The sequence below is a fragment of the Phocoena phocoena genome, chromosome 6 (genome assembly GCF_963924675.1).
Source record: "Phocoena phocoena chromosome 6, mPhoPho1.1, whole genome shotgun sequence".
NCBI classification, from domain to species: domain Eukaryota; kingdom Metazoa; phylum Chordata; class Mammalia; order Artiodactyla; family Phocoenidae; genus Phocoena; species Phocoena phocoena.
This window is the reverse complement of record NC_089224.1, coordinates 72,594,131-72,611,327: the sequence shown is the minus strand read 5'-3', so window position 1 is coordinate 72,611,327 and position 17,197 is coordinate 72,594,131. Positions and strand designations below refer to the sequence as shown.

The 17,197-nt window shown below is 37.6% G+C and overlaps 1 protein-coding gene across 4 annotated transcripts in view; it reads right to left on the bottom strand.

The window, feature by feature from the left end:
- Window positions 1–16,985, bottom strand: part of VPS13A (vacuolar protein sorting 13 homolog A) — a 231,975-nt gene extending 214,990 nt beyond the window's left edge. For all 4 annotated transcript variants that reach the window (XM_065879497.1, XM_065879498.1, XM_065879499.1 and 1 more), the window contains exon 1: window positions 16,886–16,985. In XM_065879497.1, coding sequence (XP_065735569.1) covers window positions 16,886–16,985 — 100 coding nt within the window. The remainder of the gene's footprint in view (window positions 1–16,885) is intronic.
- Between the last annotated feature and the right edge of the window lie 212 nt (window positions 16,986–17,197).

Below are 17,197 nucleotides of genomic sequence, written 5' to 3'. Positions count from 1 at the left end.
TATATAAATGTATCAAACCAACATGTTGCACACCTTAACCTTATTCAATGTTGTATGTACATGAGATCAACTACAAGTCTTGAAAGAAAGTAGAAAACACACACACACACCAATGGAGATATAAGGAATAACTGGATTGAAAACTCACTAGAGAAAATCAAAAGCAGACTTGAACAGGCAAAAGAATGAATCAGAAAACTTGAAGACAGGTCATTTGAAAATATACAGTTAGGAGTTAAAAAAAAAAAAATGAGGAAAAGTGAACAGAGGCTAAGGGACTTACGGGACATCATTAAGTGGGTCAATATATTGTTAATCATGGGAGTCCACAAGGAGGACAGATAAAGGGGTAGAGAGCTTATTTGAAGAAATAATAGCCAGAAACCTCCCAAATTTGAAGAAAGACATGGATATATAAATTCAAGAATCTCGAACAAGAAACACAATAATCAAAGAGAGACTATTAAAGGCAACAAGAGAAAAGCAACTTGACATGTACATAGGATCCTCAATAAGATTATCAGTAGATTTGTCAGCAGAAACACTGTAAGCCAGAAAACAGGGGAATAATATATTTAAAGTGCTGAATTAAAACAAAAACTGTCAATCAAGAGCATTATATCCAGAAAAAATGAGGGGAAAATTAAGATATTCTCCGATAAACAAAAGCTGAGGGAGTTCATTACCAGCAGAGCTGCCTTACAAGAAGTTTCAAAGGGAGTCCTTCAAGTTAAAAAGAAAGAATGCTAGGTGCTAACATGAAGCCATATAAAAATATAAAGTTCTCCAATAAACAAAGATACATGGGCAAATATAAAAACCAGTACTATTATGGTTCAACTTTTTAACTCCATTTTTATTCTTTTACAGGGTTTAAAAGACAAAAAGATTAAAAAGTTATAAAGCTATGTTACTAGATACATACTATATAAAGATGTCATTTTTTTTTATATCAATAACAAAGATGGGGAGGCAAGCTGTAAAGGAGTAAACTTACTGTATGCAATTGAATTTAAGTCAGTATCAGTTTAAAATATACTGTTATAACGTTAAGATATTATATGTAATCCCTGTGGAACCACAAAGGAAATATCTATAGACTATACACAAAAGGAAATAAGGGAATCAAAACATCACTACAAAAAAATTGAACACAAAGAAAGCAATAAGAAAAAAGAGAAACAAAAAGTCATAAGACATAAAATAATTAACAAAACAGCTATAGTAAATCCTTCCCTATCAGTAATTGCTTTAAGTGTAAACAGTTTAAACTTCCCAATCAAAAGACACAGATGGACAAAAGGGATTTAAAAAAACAAAAACAAACAAAAACAGGATCCCTCTATGTTAGGTCTAATGCCACACACAGCTCACAAGTGAAAGGATTAAAAAAGATTTCCCTTGTGAATAATAAGCAAAAGAGAGCAGAAATAGCTATACTGATATTAGACAAAACAGACTTTAAGTCAAAAGCTGTTACAAGAAACAAAAAAGGGCATTATAAGATGATAAAAGAAAAAAAAAAGATGATAAAAGGGTCAATTCACTACGAAGATATAAAAGTTATAAACATATATGCACCAAACATCAGAAATCAAAAACATATGAAGCAAACACTAACATAATTGAAGAGAGAAATAGACAGGTCTATAGTATTAGTAGGCGGCTTCAATACACAACTTTAGTAACGGATGGAACACACAGACAGAAGGTTAACAAGAAAATAGATGAATTGAACTTAACAAATATATACAGAACACCCTTACCCAACAACAGAATACACAATTTCCTCAAGTGCACAGGGAACATTTTCCAGTATAAGACTGTTAGGCAACAAAAGAATCTAAATAAATTTTAAAAGACTGAAATTATATAAGCTATGTTTTATGATGGAATGAGTGGAATGAATCCAGAAATCAACAACAGAACGAAAACTAAAAAATCCACAAATAGGGGCTTCCCTGGTGGCACAGTGGTTGAGAATCCGCCTGCCAATGCAGGGGACACAGGTTCAAGCCCTGGTCTGGGAAGATCTCACATGCCACGGAGCAACTAAGCCCGTGCACCACAACTACTGAGCCTATGTGCCACAACTACGGAAGCCCACGCGCCTACAGCCCGTGCTCCACAACGAGAGAAGCCACTGCAATGAGAAGCCTGCGCACTGCAACGAAGAGTAGCCCCCGCTCTCCACAACTAGAGAAAGCCCGTGTGTAGCAACGAACACCCAACACAGCCCAAAAAAAAATTCCACAAATATATGAAAATTAACACACTCAAGCAATGAATCGAAGAAATCACAAGAAAAATTTTAAAACAATTTAAGAAAAATTAAAAGGAAACAACATACCAAAATTTATGGGATGCAGCAAGAGCAGTCCTGGGAGACAAATTATAGCAGTAAATGTTTACATTAAAAAGGAAGAAATGGGCTTCCCTGGTGGCGCAGTGGTTGAGAGTCTGCCTGCCGATGCAGGGGACACGGGTTCGTGCCCTGGTCCGGGAGGATCCCACATGCCGCAAAGCAGCTGGGCTCGTGAGCCGTGGCTGCTGAGCCTGCGTGTCCGGAGCCTGTGCTCTGCAACAGGAGAGGCCACAACAGTGAGAGGCCCGCGTACCCGCAAAAAAAAAAAAAAAGGAATAATCCCAAATCAACAACCTAAATTTGCATCTTAAAGAAACAGAAAAAGATTAACTACACCCAAAGCTACCAGAAGGAATGAAATAATAAAGTTTAGAACAGACATAAGCAAAACAAAGAACAGAAAACCAAGAGAAAATTGATGAAACCAAAAGCTCAAAACCACACATAGCTCAAAAGTGAAAGGATTAAAAAAGATTTCCCATGCAAATAATAACCAAGAGAGCAGAAATAGCTATACTGATATTAGACAAAACAGACTTTAAGTCAAAAGCTGTTACAAGAAACAAAAAAGTTCAACAAAATTGATAAATCATTAGCTAGCCTGACCAAGAAAAAGAGAGAGGAGTCAAATACAATTGACTCTTGAACAACACAGGTTTGAATTTTGTGGATCCACTTACATGTGGATTTTTTTCCAATAAGTACGTACTTCAGTACTACATGATCCATAGATAGCTGAATCCAAGAATGTGAACCACAGATATGGAAGGCCAATTGTAAAGTTATACGCAGATTTTCGACTGTGTGGGGGTTCGATGCCCCTAACCCCTGCATTGTTCAAGAGTCAACTGTAACTAAAATGAGAAATGAAGGAGGGGATAGTACTACCAATTTTACAAAAATAAAAAGGATTGTAAGAATACTATGAACAGCTGTATGTCAACAAATTTGATAGCCTAGATAAAATGGATAAATTCCTAAAAACACTCACCCTACCACTAATGAATCATGAAAAAATGCATAATCTGAACAGATCTATAATTTGTAATGACATTTCATCATTAATCAAAAACCCACAACAACAACAACAAAAGCCCAGGATCAGATAGTTTCTTCTCCAAACATTTAAAAGAGAACACCAATCCTCCTCAAATTCTTCCCAAAAACTGAAGAAAAGGAAATACTTCCACAAACTTAATATATGAGGTCAGTATTAATCTGATACCAAAGCTAGACAAAGATACCACAGGAAAACTACAGATCAATATCCCCCATGGATACTGAGGCAAAAATCCTCAACAGAATACTAGCAAACAAAATTCAATGGTACACTAAAAGAATTATACACCATTACTCAGTATAACATTCTAAGAATGGAAAGATGGTTCAATATACAAATTCAATCAATGTGACACACCTCATTAACAGAATGAAGGAAAAAACACAGATCACCACAACTGATGAAGAAAATGCATTCAAAAAAATTTCAACATTCTTTCATGATAAAAACACTCAAAAAGTTAGGAATTAAAGGAAACTGCCTCAATATATTAAAGCCATATATGAAAAGCCCACAATGAACATCATACTCAATGGTGAAAGACAAGTCTTCTCCTCTAACATCAGGAAGAAGATAAGGATGCCCACTTTTGCCACTTTTATTCAACATAGAAAGTCATAGCCAGAGCAATTGGGCAAGAAGAATAAATAAAAGGCATCCACATTGGAAAGGAAGAAGTAAAATTCTCTCTGTTCACAGACAGCATGATCTTATATGAAGAAAAACAAATATTCCACAAAAAAACCCTGCTAGAATAAATGGATTCAGCATGTTACTGGGTACACAAATCAAAACACAAAAATCAGTTGTTTCTATACACTAACAATGAACAATTCAAGATGGAAATTAAGAAAAAAATTCCATTTACAATAGCGTCAAAAATAATAAAATGCTTAGGAATAAACTTAATTGGGGGGAGGGAAGGGAGAATGACTTACACCCCAAAACCTATAAAACATTGTTGAAATAAAGTAAAAACACATATAGGACTTCCCTGGTGGCGCAGTGGTTGAGAATCTGCCTGCCAATGCAGGGGACACGGGTTCGAGCCCTGGTCTGGGAAGATCCCACATGCTGCGGAGCGGCTGGGCCCGTGGGCCACAACTACTGAGCCTGCGCGTCTGGAGCCTGTGCTCCGCAACAAGAGAGGCCATGATAGTGAGAGGCCCGCGCACCGCGATGAAGAGTGGCCCCTGCTTGCCGCAACTAGAGAAAGCCCTCGCACAGAAGCAAAGACCCAACACAGCTATAAATAAATAAATTAATTAAATTTAAAAAAAAAAAAAAAAAAAAGTAAAAACACATATAAATGGAAAGACATTCCATGTTCACAGACTGGAAGACAATATTGTTAAGATATCAGTACTACCCAAAGCAACCTACAGATTCAATGTAATCCACATTAAAATCCCAATGTTTTTTACAGAAATAGAAATATTCATATGGCATCTCAAAGGACCCACAGTCAAAACAACCTTCAAAAGAAACTTGGCAGTCTCACATTTCCTGATTTTGAAATGTACTAACAAAAGCACAGTGATCAAAACAACATGGTGCTTCCTAAAAAGACAACATATGGAATGGGAGAATATATTTGCAAATGACGTGATTGACAAGGGGTTAATATCCAAAATATGCAAACAGCTCATACAACTCAATATCAAAAAAACAAACAATCCAATAAAAAAAAATGGGTGGAAGACTTGAATAGACATTTTCCCAAATACAACATATAGATGGCTAATAGGCACATGAAAAGATTCTCAATATTGCTAATTATTAGAGAAATGCAAATCAAAACCACAAAGAGATATCACTTCACACCTGTCAGAATGGCTATCATCAAAAGTCTACAAACAACAATGCTGGAGAGGATATGGAGAAAAGGGAACCCTCATACACTGTTGGTGGGAATGTAAATTGGTGCAGCCACAATGGAGAGCAGTATGGAGGTACCTTAAAAAAACTAAAAATAGAACTAGCATATGATCCAGCAATTCCACTCCTGTGTATATAGCCAGAAAAAAAAGAAAACACTAATTCAAAAAAGATACATGCACCCCAATGTTCATAGTAGCACTATTTACAATAGCCAAGACATGGAAGCAACCCAAATGCCCATCAATAGATGACTGGATTAAGATGCGACACACACACATACATACACACACACACACAATGGAATATTACTCAGCCATAAAAAAGAATGAAATACGGCCATCTGCAGCAACAAGGATGGACCTAGAGAATACTACGCTTAGTGAAAAAAGTCGGAGAAAGACAAACATTATACTATATCACTTATATATGGAATCCAAAAAATAATACAAATGAATGTATATACAAAACAGGTTCACAGACATAGAAAACAAACTTGTGGTTACCAAAGGGGAGAGGGACAGAAGGAGGGACAATTTTGGGGTATGGGAGGAAGATATACAAACTGCTATATATAAAATAGATAAGAAACAAGGATTTACTATATAGCACAGGGAATTATACCCACTAATACCCTATAGCAGAATATAATCTGCAAAAATAATGACTCACTATGCTGTACACCTGAAACTCACACAATATTGTAAATCAACTCTATTTCAATAAAAACGAAACAAAATCCAGCATGGTGCTAGAACACAAAAACTTAGACCAATCGAATAGAGAGACCAGAAATAAACCCTCACATATATAGTTAAATGATTATTGACAAGGCTACTGAGATCATTCAGTTTGGAATTTGTCTTTTCAATACTATATCCAAACATTAACTCAAAATGGATCAAAGACTTAAATGTCAGACCTAAAACTATAAAATTCTCAAAAGAAAGCATAGGTAAAATGTTGCATGACCTCGATTTGGCAATGATTTCTTGGACATGACACCAAAAAGCAACAATAAAAAATAGAAGATTTGGACTTCATCAAAATTAAAAACTTTTGTGCATCATAGAACACTATCAACATTGAAAAGGCAACACATGGAACAGGAAATATATACAAGTCACACATCTAATTCAGAATATATAAAGAGCTCCTACAACTCAACAACAAAAAACCAAACAACCCAATTAAAAATGGCCAAAGATCTTGAACACATATTTTTCTAAAGAAGATATACAAATGGCCCATAAGCACAAGAAAAGATGTTCAAAATCACTACTAATCAATATGGAAGTGCAAATCAAAATGACAATGAGATGGCTCCTCACATCCATTAGGATGGCTACTACCAACAAAACAAAGTAATGACTTTCTGAGGATGTGGAGAAGTTGGAACCCTTGTGCACCACTGGTGGGAATGTAAAACAGTGTGACTGCTATGGAAAGTAGTATCGTGGTCCCTGAAAAAATTAATTACCATATGACCCAGCAATTCCACTTGTGGGTATATACCAAAAATATTTGAAAGCAGGGACTCAAAGAGACATTTGTAGCAGCATTATTCACAATAGCTAAAACGTGGAAACAACCACTGTGTCCACTGACAGATGAATGGAGAAACAAAATGTGGTATATACATACAATGGGACATAATTCACGCTTAAAAATGAATGAAATTCTGACATATGCTATAACAGATTAACCCTGAAGACATTATGCTAAGTGAAATACGTCAGACACAAAAGAACAAATATTGCATGATACCACTTACATGGGGTACCTAGAATAGTCAAATTCATAGAGGCACAAAATAGAATGGTGGTTGCCAGAGGCAGAGGGGAGGGAAAATGTGTAGTTACTGCTTAACGGATACAGTATTACAGTTGTGCAAGACAAAGAGTTCCGGAGATGGATGTGGTGATGGTTACACCACAATGAGAATATACCTAATGCCACTGTACACTTAAAAATGGTTATGATAAATTTCATATTGTATGTATTTAACCACAATCTGTAATGGGGATGGGGGTGAAGGAGAAATAAAATCTTTCTCAAACAAAAACTGATAGAATTTGTTGCCAGTGGACCTCCCTTGCAAGAAATGTTAAAAGTTTTCAGAAAGAAAGGAAATGATAGAGAGCAGAAACTCAGACCTACAAAAGCATTAGAGAAGGAATAAATTAAGGTAAAATTAAGCCTTTTATTTTCCTTATTCTTAAAGGTCTAATCGAAAATTGTTCTAAATAATAATAGCAACAGTACATTGAGTAAAGTTTATGGATAAGTGAAATGAATAATAACAATGTTATGAAGGAGCAGAAGAAATGGAATGGAATACTGTTACAAGATACCTCCACTATTCCTGAAGCAGGACAGTATTATTTGAAAGTGGACCTAGATTAGTTCTAAATTTTAAATGTATACTGAAATTTTAAGGCAATGACCAAAAAAAAAAAAAAAATTAAATCATATAAAATGCTCAATTAAAACCAGAGAAAGAAAAAGAGGGGGAGATTTTTAAAAGCAAAGACAGACATGCAACAAAAAGAGTTACAACTATGATAAATATAAATCCATTAACCCGACTATATCAAAAATCATTTTAAATTAAATGTGAATGTTCTGAACATACTAATTAAAAGAGACATGATAAGAGTGGATAAAAAAACAAACCCAACTACAAGGTGTCTACAAGAAACCCACTTTATTTTTAAATTATTTTTTATTGTGGTTACAAACATTGGTTTGTAACATTATATAAGTTTCACGTGTACAAATTATTTTTCCACTTTTGTATAAAAGCTTGCTCACCACCAAAAATTTAGTTTCCAGTCATCACCATACACCCTCTAGCCATTTTGCCCTCCCCCCAACCCCTATCCCTCTGGTAACCACTATCCTATTCTCTGTATCTACATACTTATTTTTTGATTGGTTTGGTTTCTTCATTTACTTTGGTTTTGTTTTTTGTTTGTTTGTTTTTAATTTTTTGGCCACACCACACAGCATGCAGGATCTTAGTTCCCTGACAAGGGATTGAACCCATGCCCCCTGCAGTGGAAGCATGGAGTCCTAACCACTGGAATGCCAGGGAAGTCCCTGTTTGTTTTTTTCACTCCACATATGAGTGAAATATAGCATTTGTCTGTCTCCATCTGACTTATTTCAGTTAACAAAATACTCTCAAGGTCCACCATGTTGTCACAAATGGCAAGACAAGAAACCAATGCTAAATATAGACACAGACAAATTAAAAATAAAGGGATATAGACAAATTTATAGAACATTTCATCCAACAGCAGCAGATTACATATTCTTCTCAAGCTCACACAGAACATTAACCAAGATAAGTCATATTCTGGGCCATAAAACATACCTTAACAAATTTAAAGGAACAGAAGTCATACAAAGTTTGCTTTCAGAACACAATGGAATTAAACTAGAAATCGTAATGATTTCTGGAAGAAAGCTGGAAAATCCCCAAATATCTGAAGATTAAATAAACACTAGCTTTAAATAACACATAAGTCAAAGAAGCAGTCTCAAAAGAAATTCGTAAAATATTTTGAGTCAAATGAAAATATGACTTATCAAAATTTGTGACATGCAGCAAATCAGGGCTTAGAGGGAAATTTATACCATCCAATGCATATACTAGAAAAGGAGAAAGATCTAAAACCAATAATCTAAGCTTCCACCTTAGGAAACTAGAAAAAGAAGAGCAAAGTAAATCCTAAGTAAGAAGAAAAGAAATCATAAGAATTAGAGAAGTCAATGTAATTCAATACAGAAAATCAATAGAGATTTCAATGAAACCAAAACCTGGTTCTTTGAAAATATCAATAAAACTGGTAACTCTCTACCCATGTTAACTAAGAAGAAAGAGAAAAGACACAAATTACTAATATCAGAAATGAAAGGAAGGGTCATCACTACTGATCCCACGGACATTAAAAGATTAGTAAAGAAATATTATAAACACACCCACAAATGTTATAACTTAGATGAAATGTACCAATTCCTTGAAAAATACACTCTACAAAAACACATACAAGAAAAAAATCATCTAAATAGGCCTATATCTATAAAAGAAATGGAATTAATAATAATCTTTCAAAACTGAAAGCATAATGCCCAGATGGTTTCACTAATGTTCTACCAAATATTTAAGGAAAAAATGACACTAATTCCTTACAATCTCTTCCAGATAACATATGAACATTTCTAACTCATCTATGAGGTCAGTATTACCCTAATACCAAAACCAGATGAAAATATTACAAGAAAGAAAAACTACTGACCAATATCTTTCATGAACATAGATGCAAAAATCCTCAATAAAATATCAGAAAGTTGAATCCAACAATGTATAAAAATAATAATACTATGGTGAAGTGGGATTAATTCCAGGCATTAAAGCCTTGTTCCACATTCAAAAATCAATGCAATCCTATGGCTCATAGAAAAATCCTATGATCATATCAGTAGATGTAGAAAAATCACTTTACAAAATCCAACACACATTCTTGAACAAAACCTCTCAGCATACCAGAAATAGAGGTATGTACAGTAGAAAAAGTAGTAATAATGGATGTCTCTGGGGGTGTGGGCAAGCAAACTTTTGGGCATGATGGATATGTTCATTAGCTTGATCATGATTATGATTTCCTAGGTGAACACGTGTTAAGATTTATCAAATTGTAAACTTTAAATATGTACATTTTACTATTTGTCAATTATACCTCAGTAAAACTGTTAATATCCAATTAATGGTAGAATCTAGATTGTGGGTATATAGATATAGACTGTAAAATCTTGTAACACTGATGTTTGTTTGACTACTTGTCATAATAAAATGTTCCCTTTCAACTCTAAAGTTTTATGAAAGTATCTTAGAATGTAACCAAGCAGGACCCTATGAGGCCTTCCCAGGATAGACACCCACCCATGTCCTCCACCTGCCTTTTGTCTGTAGAAAAACTTTAGTCAAAGAATAAATTTAATCAGAGAATTGAGAAAATGCAGAAAGAAAGGAAAACAGTCAAGCAAGGCAAAATAATAATAGTTAGCCATTAACAAAGTCAAGGACTTTTAGTTCCTCCTCAAGGGCTATAGATAATATTCTGAGCCATGTCCTTTGAGCTGTTTTTCAGATACTGAAACCCCCACCAGGTGGAAGAAGTTAACTGTATGCTGCCCACAATCACAGAGACCTCAGACTGGTTGGAACCTCCAGGTTGATGATGCTGACTCTCAATAACCTCACCACCAACCAATCAGAAGAATGCCCACGAGCTGTTCACCTATCTCACAAATCCCTCCCTCACCCTGTCTTTATAAACCTTTCCCTGAAAGCATTTGGAGAGTTCAGGTCTTTTAAGCACTAGCCGCCCTGGACTCCTTGCTTGGCGCCCTGCAATAAATGCTGCACTTTCTTTTACCACAATCCGGTGTCAGTAGAATGGCTTTACTGCATGCCAGCAAGCAGACGGAAATTTGGTTCGGTAACAAGAACATAAAAGAAAAACCAATATTTAATTGGCAATTCCACTAGACAATCATTTATTTGGTTTTCCAGTATATTCCTATCACAGAAGAATGACTTCTTAAAATCAGGAACAGTGCCCTGGCTGAATCTTCATCTTCCTATAGAGTTACTGTTATACTGGGGGTATGCATTAAGAGGCCACTGAATATAAGACTATATATAAAGAGAAAACTGAGAGATAACCATTTCAAAAATAGAATATGCAAGTTAGTTTAAGAAAAAGAAGAAGAAATCTGAGTTTCTAATGTTACATAAAGATGTCAGGCATAACAAAATTTTTAAATTTGCCCAAGTACTGTAATTCTGGAGCAAACAACAAGAAAGTGAGAAGGAAAACTATAACATTAAGAGGTACGCTCTATGTTACAAATGATAATTCTATCATACAAGCCACACTTACTATTACTTCTGCCCCTGAATTTCTAGTATTTTTGCCCTGAAAGTGCTCTTCAAATGCACCCAGTTGTACATCACAATCCCGTGTCATTGGTTTTAAAAAAAACTTTTTTGGTGTCCTACTCTAGATAAATGAATTATAATTTCTGGGAAGTGGTTCCAAAAAAATCTGTATTTCTAACAAGCATGTATGACTGATTCTGATGCAGCCTAGCTCTTGAAGGAAATATTAAATGCTAGATGGTTTAGCAAAGTAGGGAGGCGAACTTCAGATGAAGTCTATGAAGTATAAATACTACCACCTCCCTAAATAGGTGATACACGGGAAGGGTGGGTGGAAGGGTGTAAATAACACTGTATAAAAAGTATACTTTACCAACATCAGAATTTGCCAAGAGTTTGAGAAAAAACTCAATTCGTCTTTCTCCTTACACGAAATAGATGCTTCTGGCACTCAGTCTACATACTGAACAGGACCCAGTATAGTAGTACTGTTCTGCTGCACTATAATTAGTTTTTGTAAACTCCATTCATATATAACAATGTTTCTAAGGAAAAAGGAATTCTAATTTCCAAAGAGCCATCTCTGAAACAATTTTTCCATTATTAGATATGAAACCATCCATTTAACTCCTGTATACTAATTCATACGATTCATATGCCAATTGTGAAATTGGCTGGATTATTACACAGAAACCTAGCAAAACCATACATTTAAAACTAACAGATCCTTCTGATATTAGACCATAAAATATTAAGCCCATCATCTTAACATTTTTCCTATGTAGCATTTAGCTCCTATTATTGAAATTTTCAAAGAATTTTTTAATCCTCTAAGTTTATCAAAAACTATTGCTTTGGGCTTCCCTGGTGGCACAGTGGTTTAGAGTCCGCCTGCCGGTGTAGGGGACACGGGTTCGTGCTCTGGTCCGGGAAGATCCCACGTGCCGCGGAGCTGGGCCCGTGAGCCATGGCCACTGAGCCTGCGCGTCCGGAGCCTGTGCTCCGCAACGGGAGAGGCCACAACAGTGAGAGGCCCGTGTACCGCAAAAAAACAAACAAACAAAAACTATTGCTTTTTAAATTCTCCAAGAATTTTTAAAAATTCTAGCTATTATTCAAAGCTTCACTTAACAAAATATAACCAACTTTGATACATAAAACACTAACACATTATTTTTAAAATGTGGTACACACCAAAATTAGAGGGATCACACTACCTGATTTCAAGACACTATAAAGTTACAGTTATCAAGATAAGCATGGTATAGGTGAACAGATGGACACACAGATCGTTGAAACAGATACAGTTCAAAAATAAACCCATAAAATATAAAGTCTACTGATTTTTTTACAAACGTTCAAAGATAATTCGATGGAGAAAGGATATTCTTTTAAGCAACTCGTGCTAGAAAAATTGGACATTTGTATCGACATGCAAACAAAGAAACCCCAACCTTCAACCTATACTGCACTTTATACAAAAATGGATACGAAATTTTACAATTACAAAAATGTAAAATATAAAATTATAAAACTTCTGGAATAAAACATAAGAGAAAATCTTTGTGACTTTGGGTTAAAGATTTCACAGATATAACTGACTCATGAAAAGCATGACATTGAGACTTCTCTGGTGGTGCAGTGGTTAAGAATCTGCCTGTCAATGCAGAGGACACAGGTTCGAGCCCTGGTCGGGGAAGATTCCACATGCTGTGAAGCAACTAAGCCCACGTGCCACAACTGCTGAGCCTGTGCTCTACAGCCTTCGAGCCACAACTACTGAAGCCTACACGCCCAGAGCCAGTGCTCCACAAGAGAAGCCACTGCGATGAGAAGCCTGTGCACTGCAATGAAGACCCAACACAGCCAAAAATAAAAAAATTAAAATTAAAAAAAAGCATGACATAAAAATTTTTTGATAAACTGGAATTGATCAAAATTTTAAACTTTTATTTTGCAAAAGACAGACTTGGAAAAGACTGGGAGAAAGTATTTTTAAATCACGTATCTTACAAAGGACTTGTATCCATAATATTTAAAGAACTTTCAATACTCAACAATAAGAAAACACTTTGGAAAAGAGTTTGGAAGTTCCTTAAAAAGTCTAAAAAAGTTACCATAGGGCTTCCCTGGTGGCACAGTGGTTGAGAATCCGCCTGCCAATGCAGGGGACACGGGTTCGAGCCCTGGTCTGGGAGGATCCCACATGCCACGGAGCAACTGGGCCCGTGAGCCACAACTACTGAGCCTGCGCGTCTGGAGCCTGTGCTCCGCAACGAGAGGCCGCGACAGTGAGAGGCCTGCGCACCGCGATGAAGAGTGGCCCCCGCTCACCGCAACTAGAGAAAGCCCTCGCACAGAAACGAAGACCCAACGCAGCCTAAATAAATAAATAAATAAATAAAACAAACAAACAAAAAAACATCAGAGGGTACTCAAAGATTGAATCATAATAAAAAAAAAAAAAAAAAACCAAAAAAAAAACCACAAAAAACCATTAAAAAAAAAGTTACCATATGACTCAGAAATACCACTTCTAAGTATATACCCAAAGCATTTAAAATATATGCTCACGAAAAACTTGTACATGAATGTTCACAGCAGCATTACTCATAAAAGGAAAAATAATAACTTAAATGTCCATCAACTGATGAATGGATTAACAAAATGAGTTATGTCCATATAATGGCATATTAGTCACAAAAAAGAATGAAATACTGATATACACTACAATATAAACGAACCTTGAAAATATAAAATTAAGGGAAAGAAGCCAGAAAAAGAGGCCATGTATATTGTGATTCCACTTATTTATTTTATTTTATTTATTCATTTTTGGCTGTGTTGGGTCTTTGTTGCTGTGCGCAGGCTTTCTCTACTTGCGGGAAGCAGGGGCTACTCTTTGTTGCGGTGCATGGACTTGTCATCGCAGTGGCTTCTCTTGTTGCAGAGCACGGGCTCTAGGAGCGCGGGCTTCAGTAGTTGTGGCTCGCGGGCTCTAGAGCGCAGGCTCAGTAGTTGTGGCACACGGGCTTAGCTGCTCCGTGGCAGGTGGGATCTTCCCGGACCAGGGATAGAACCCATGTCCCCTGCATTGGCAAGCGGATTCTTAACCACTGTGCCACCAGGGAAGCCCCTGTGATTCCATTTAGATGAAATGTCCGGAAATGGCAAATCCACAGAAGACAGAAAGTAGATTAGTGGTTGCCAGAGGAAGGGTGGGGATAAATTTGTACTGACTGTTTATAGGTATAAGATTTATTTTTGGAGTGTTGAAAATGTTCCGGAATTAGATAGTGTGACAGTTGCACTATTTTGTGGCTATACTAAAAAATACTGAATTGTATATTTTAAAAGGGTGAATTTAATGGTATGTGAATTAAATCTCAACAGAAAAATAATCCAATTAAAATGAGTAAGATTTGAACAGACATTTCACCAACAGAAATATACAAACAGCAAGGAATAACATGAAAAGATGCTCAACACCCTCAATCACTAAGGAAATACAAATTAAAACCACAAGGCTTTACCACTATTTACCTATTAGAAAAGCTAAAAAAAAAGTGTTTTAAATGACAATACTAAGTGCTAGTGAGAGTGTAGAGCAACTAAACACCCATACAATGTTAGTGAGATAGCAAAATGGTATAGCCACTTGAAAAGCAGTTCCATAGTTTCATATAAATTAAGTATTCCCTTACCATGGAACCTCGAAATCCCAAAAAGAAATAAAAAGTTATGTCCACACAAAAACGTATACATGAATGTTTATAGTAGCTCTATTCATAATCACCAACAACTGAAATGTCCCTGAACTGGTGAACGGATAAACATTTACAGGACATCGATACAATAAAATAGTACTCAAAAATATAGGCATGAAATACTGATGCATGCAACACATGGATGCCTCTCAAATCCATTTGTATAAGTGAAAGGAGTGAAATTAAGAAATCAGACCCCAAAAGCTACATACCACATAATTCTGTTTATATGGCACTCTAGAAAATGCAAAACTGTAGGGATAGAAACAGATCAGGGGTTGCCAGGAGAAGGGATGGGGGTTGGGTGGGAGACTACAAAGGGGCAGCAGAGGAAATTTTGAGGTCTTCATGTAATTTTGCTGTATCAAGATTGTGGTGGTGGATACTTGCTTCCTTGCATTTGTCAAGACTGACAGAACTGTACATCACAAGACTGAATTTAGTGTACGCAAATTTTAAATGAACAAATCCGTTGATAAATCACACTCCACACAAACCTCCACCTTGAATGTAGAAGCCATTTTCCAGTATAGGTCAAAGCACAACACGATGTTCTCAAGGCTTCCTAATGAGGTAGGTGGAGACCACTTTCATCATTTTTATTTTGCAAATGAGAAGCAACACAGTTTAAACCATCTGCAAATTTCCGGTACTAGTCAGAGTGATGAGCTAGCATTTATGTCCTTAGTTCTTGTAGTCCCACTCGCTATCAAGGTACTAGATGCCAACAGTAGTAACAAGAGGTTTTATCAAACTAAATTACCTATTTACACTATTTCATAAAGGAGAAATATTAAGATAAATAAGTACTTTAGAAGAAGGCTGCAGGGGCATATTCAAGAACAGTAAAATTAAAAATAAGAAACAATATACTACTCACACACAAAAAGTAACTCTAGCTTTGGCCTGGGAGACGCATTTCATAAAGAAAAGGAATCTAATTTCTAATGGGTGTTTAAAATAGATAAAAGTATAATACAAAAACAGTGGAAGCACTGAAAATCAAACTCCAAATAAGGAAGCGCACCAGAATAAACGGACACAAAGTAAAGCGTCGGTCCTTCACCATCTCAGCAACCTAAGGACAAGTTCATTCCCGTCTTTTATAGGTCTGAGATGCTGCACAGCGCACCTAGTTTCTTAAAAAATTCAGTAACTCACTGTGACCCACAAAACCCCAAAGCTTTAACAACCGTGACACCCTGCTGGGTCAGGTCGTTAATTGAAAACACACAACCAACCGTTCGAGTAATTCTGCCCAGGAGTTTTCACTCTGTGTTATCAGCCGAACCCAGGCGAGCCACCGGGACTCCAGGTGGTGAGGCCGGAAAGGGGAGCCGAGAAACCAGCACAGTTTAGCGGTACCCGGAGACTGGGCGAGGAAGGAAGAGAGCGTCTTCGGTCACAGCGCCTTGCTTTCACGTGCGAGGCGGTGTGCGACACTGCGTGGGCTGCCCGGGGCCTCCGTCACAATTCAAGGGGGGTAAAATGACAGGAACCAGACCAAGTCCAGGTGTGTCTCGTGGCCGCCCCTCGCCCAGCGCAGCTGAAACCCGACCGCGAGAGGCAGAAAAGGGCGCCTCTGTGGAATGTGAACTCCAGAACCCTGGAGTCCACTGCGGGTCCCCTCAGCGGAAAAAGGGGGCCCTTTTCATCCCGCACCCGAGACCCCACTCCCCTCCGGCAAAAAAATAACTTGCCGGCGGAGGCCCTGCAACTGCAGCCCGGCTCTATGTAATCTGACCCCAACGAGGGCGGCGGCAGGTGGCAGCGAGGGGCCCGAGGCCCCACGAAGGCTGGGCCGGGCTCCGGCAACGGGATCCCGGGAGGGAGGCGAGATGGAGGGGCAGCGGCGGTCTCGTTACCTGCCCAGATGCCCAGATTGAGCTGGGACTTGTCCAGGTTCACCACATAGTCCCCCAAGAACCGGTTCAACACGTCCACGACCACCGACTCGAACACCATTTTTCTCAGCCGTTCCTTCTTCGTGCGCCTGCCCTCCCGTGCCCTTCTGACGAGACCACTCGGTTCACCGGCTCCTGGGCGGCTCCGACCGCGGGTCCGGACGCTCAGCCCCGCCGCGAGCCCTGCTAGAGGCGGAGGCGGCCGCTCGCGCGACGCATGCGCAGCTCAGGCTCCAGGGTTGGGTCGGAGCGGGAGGCCCCGAAGGGTAATAG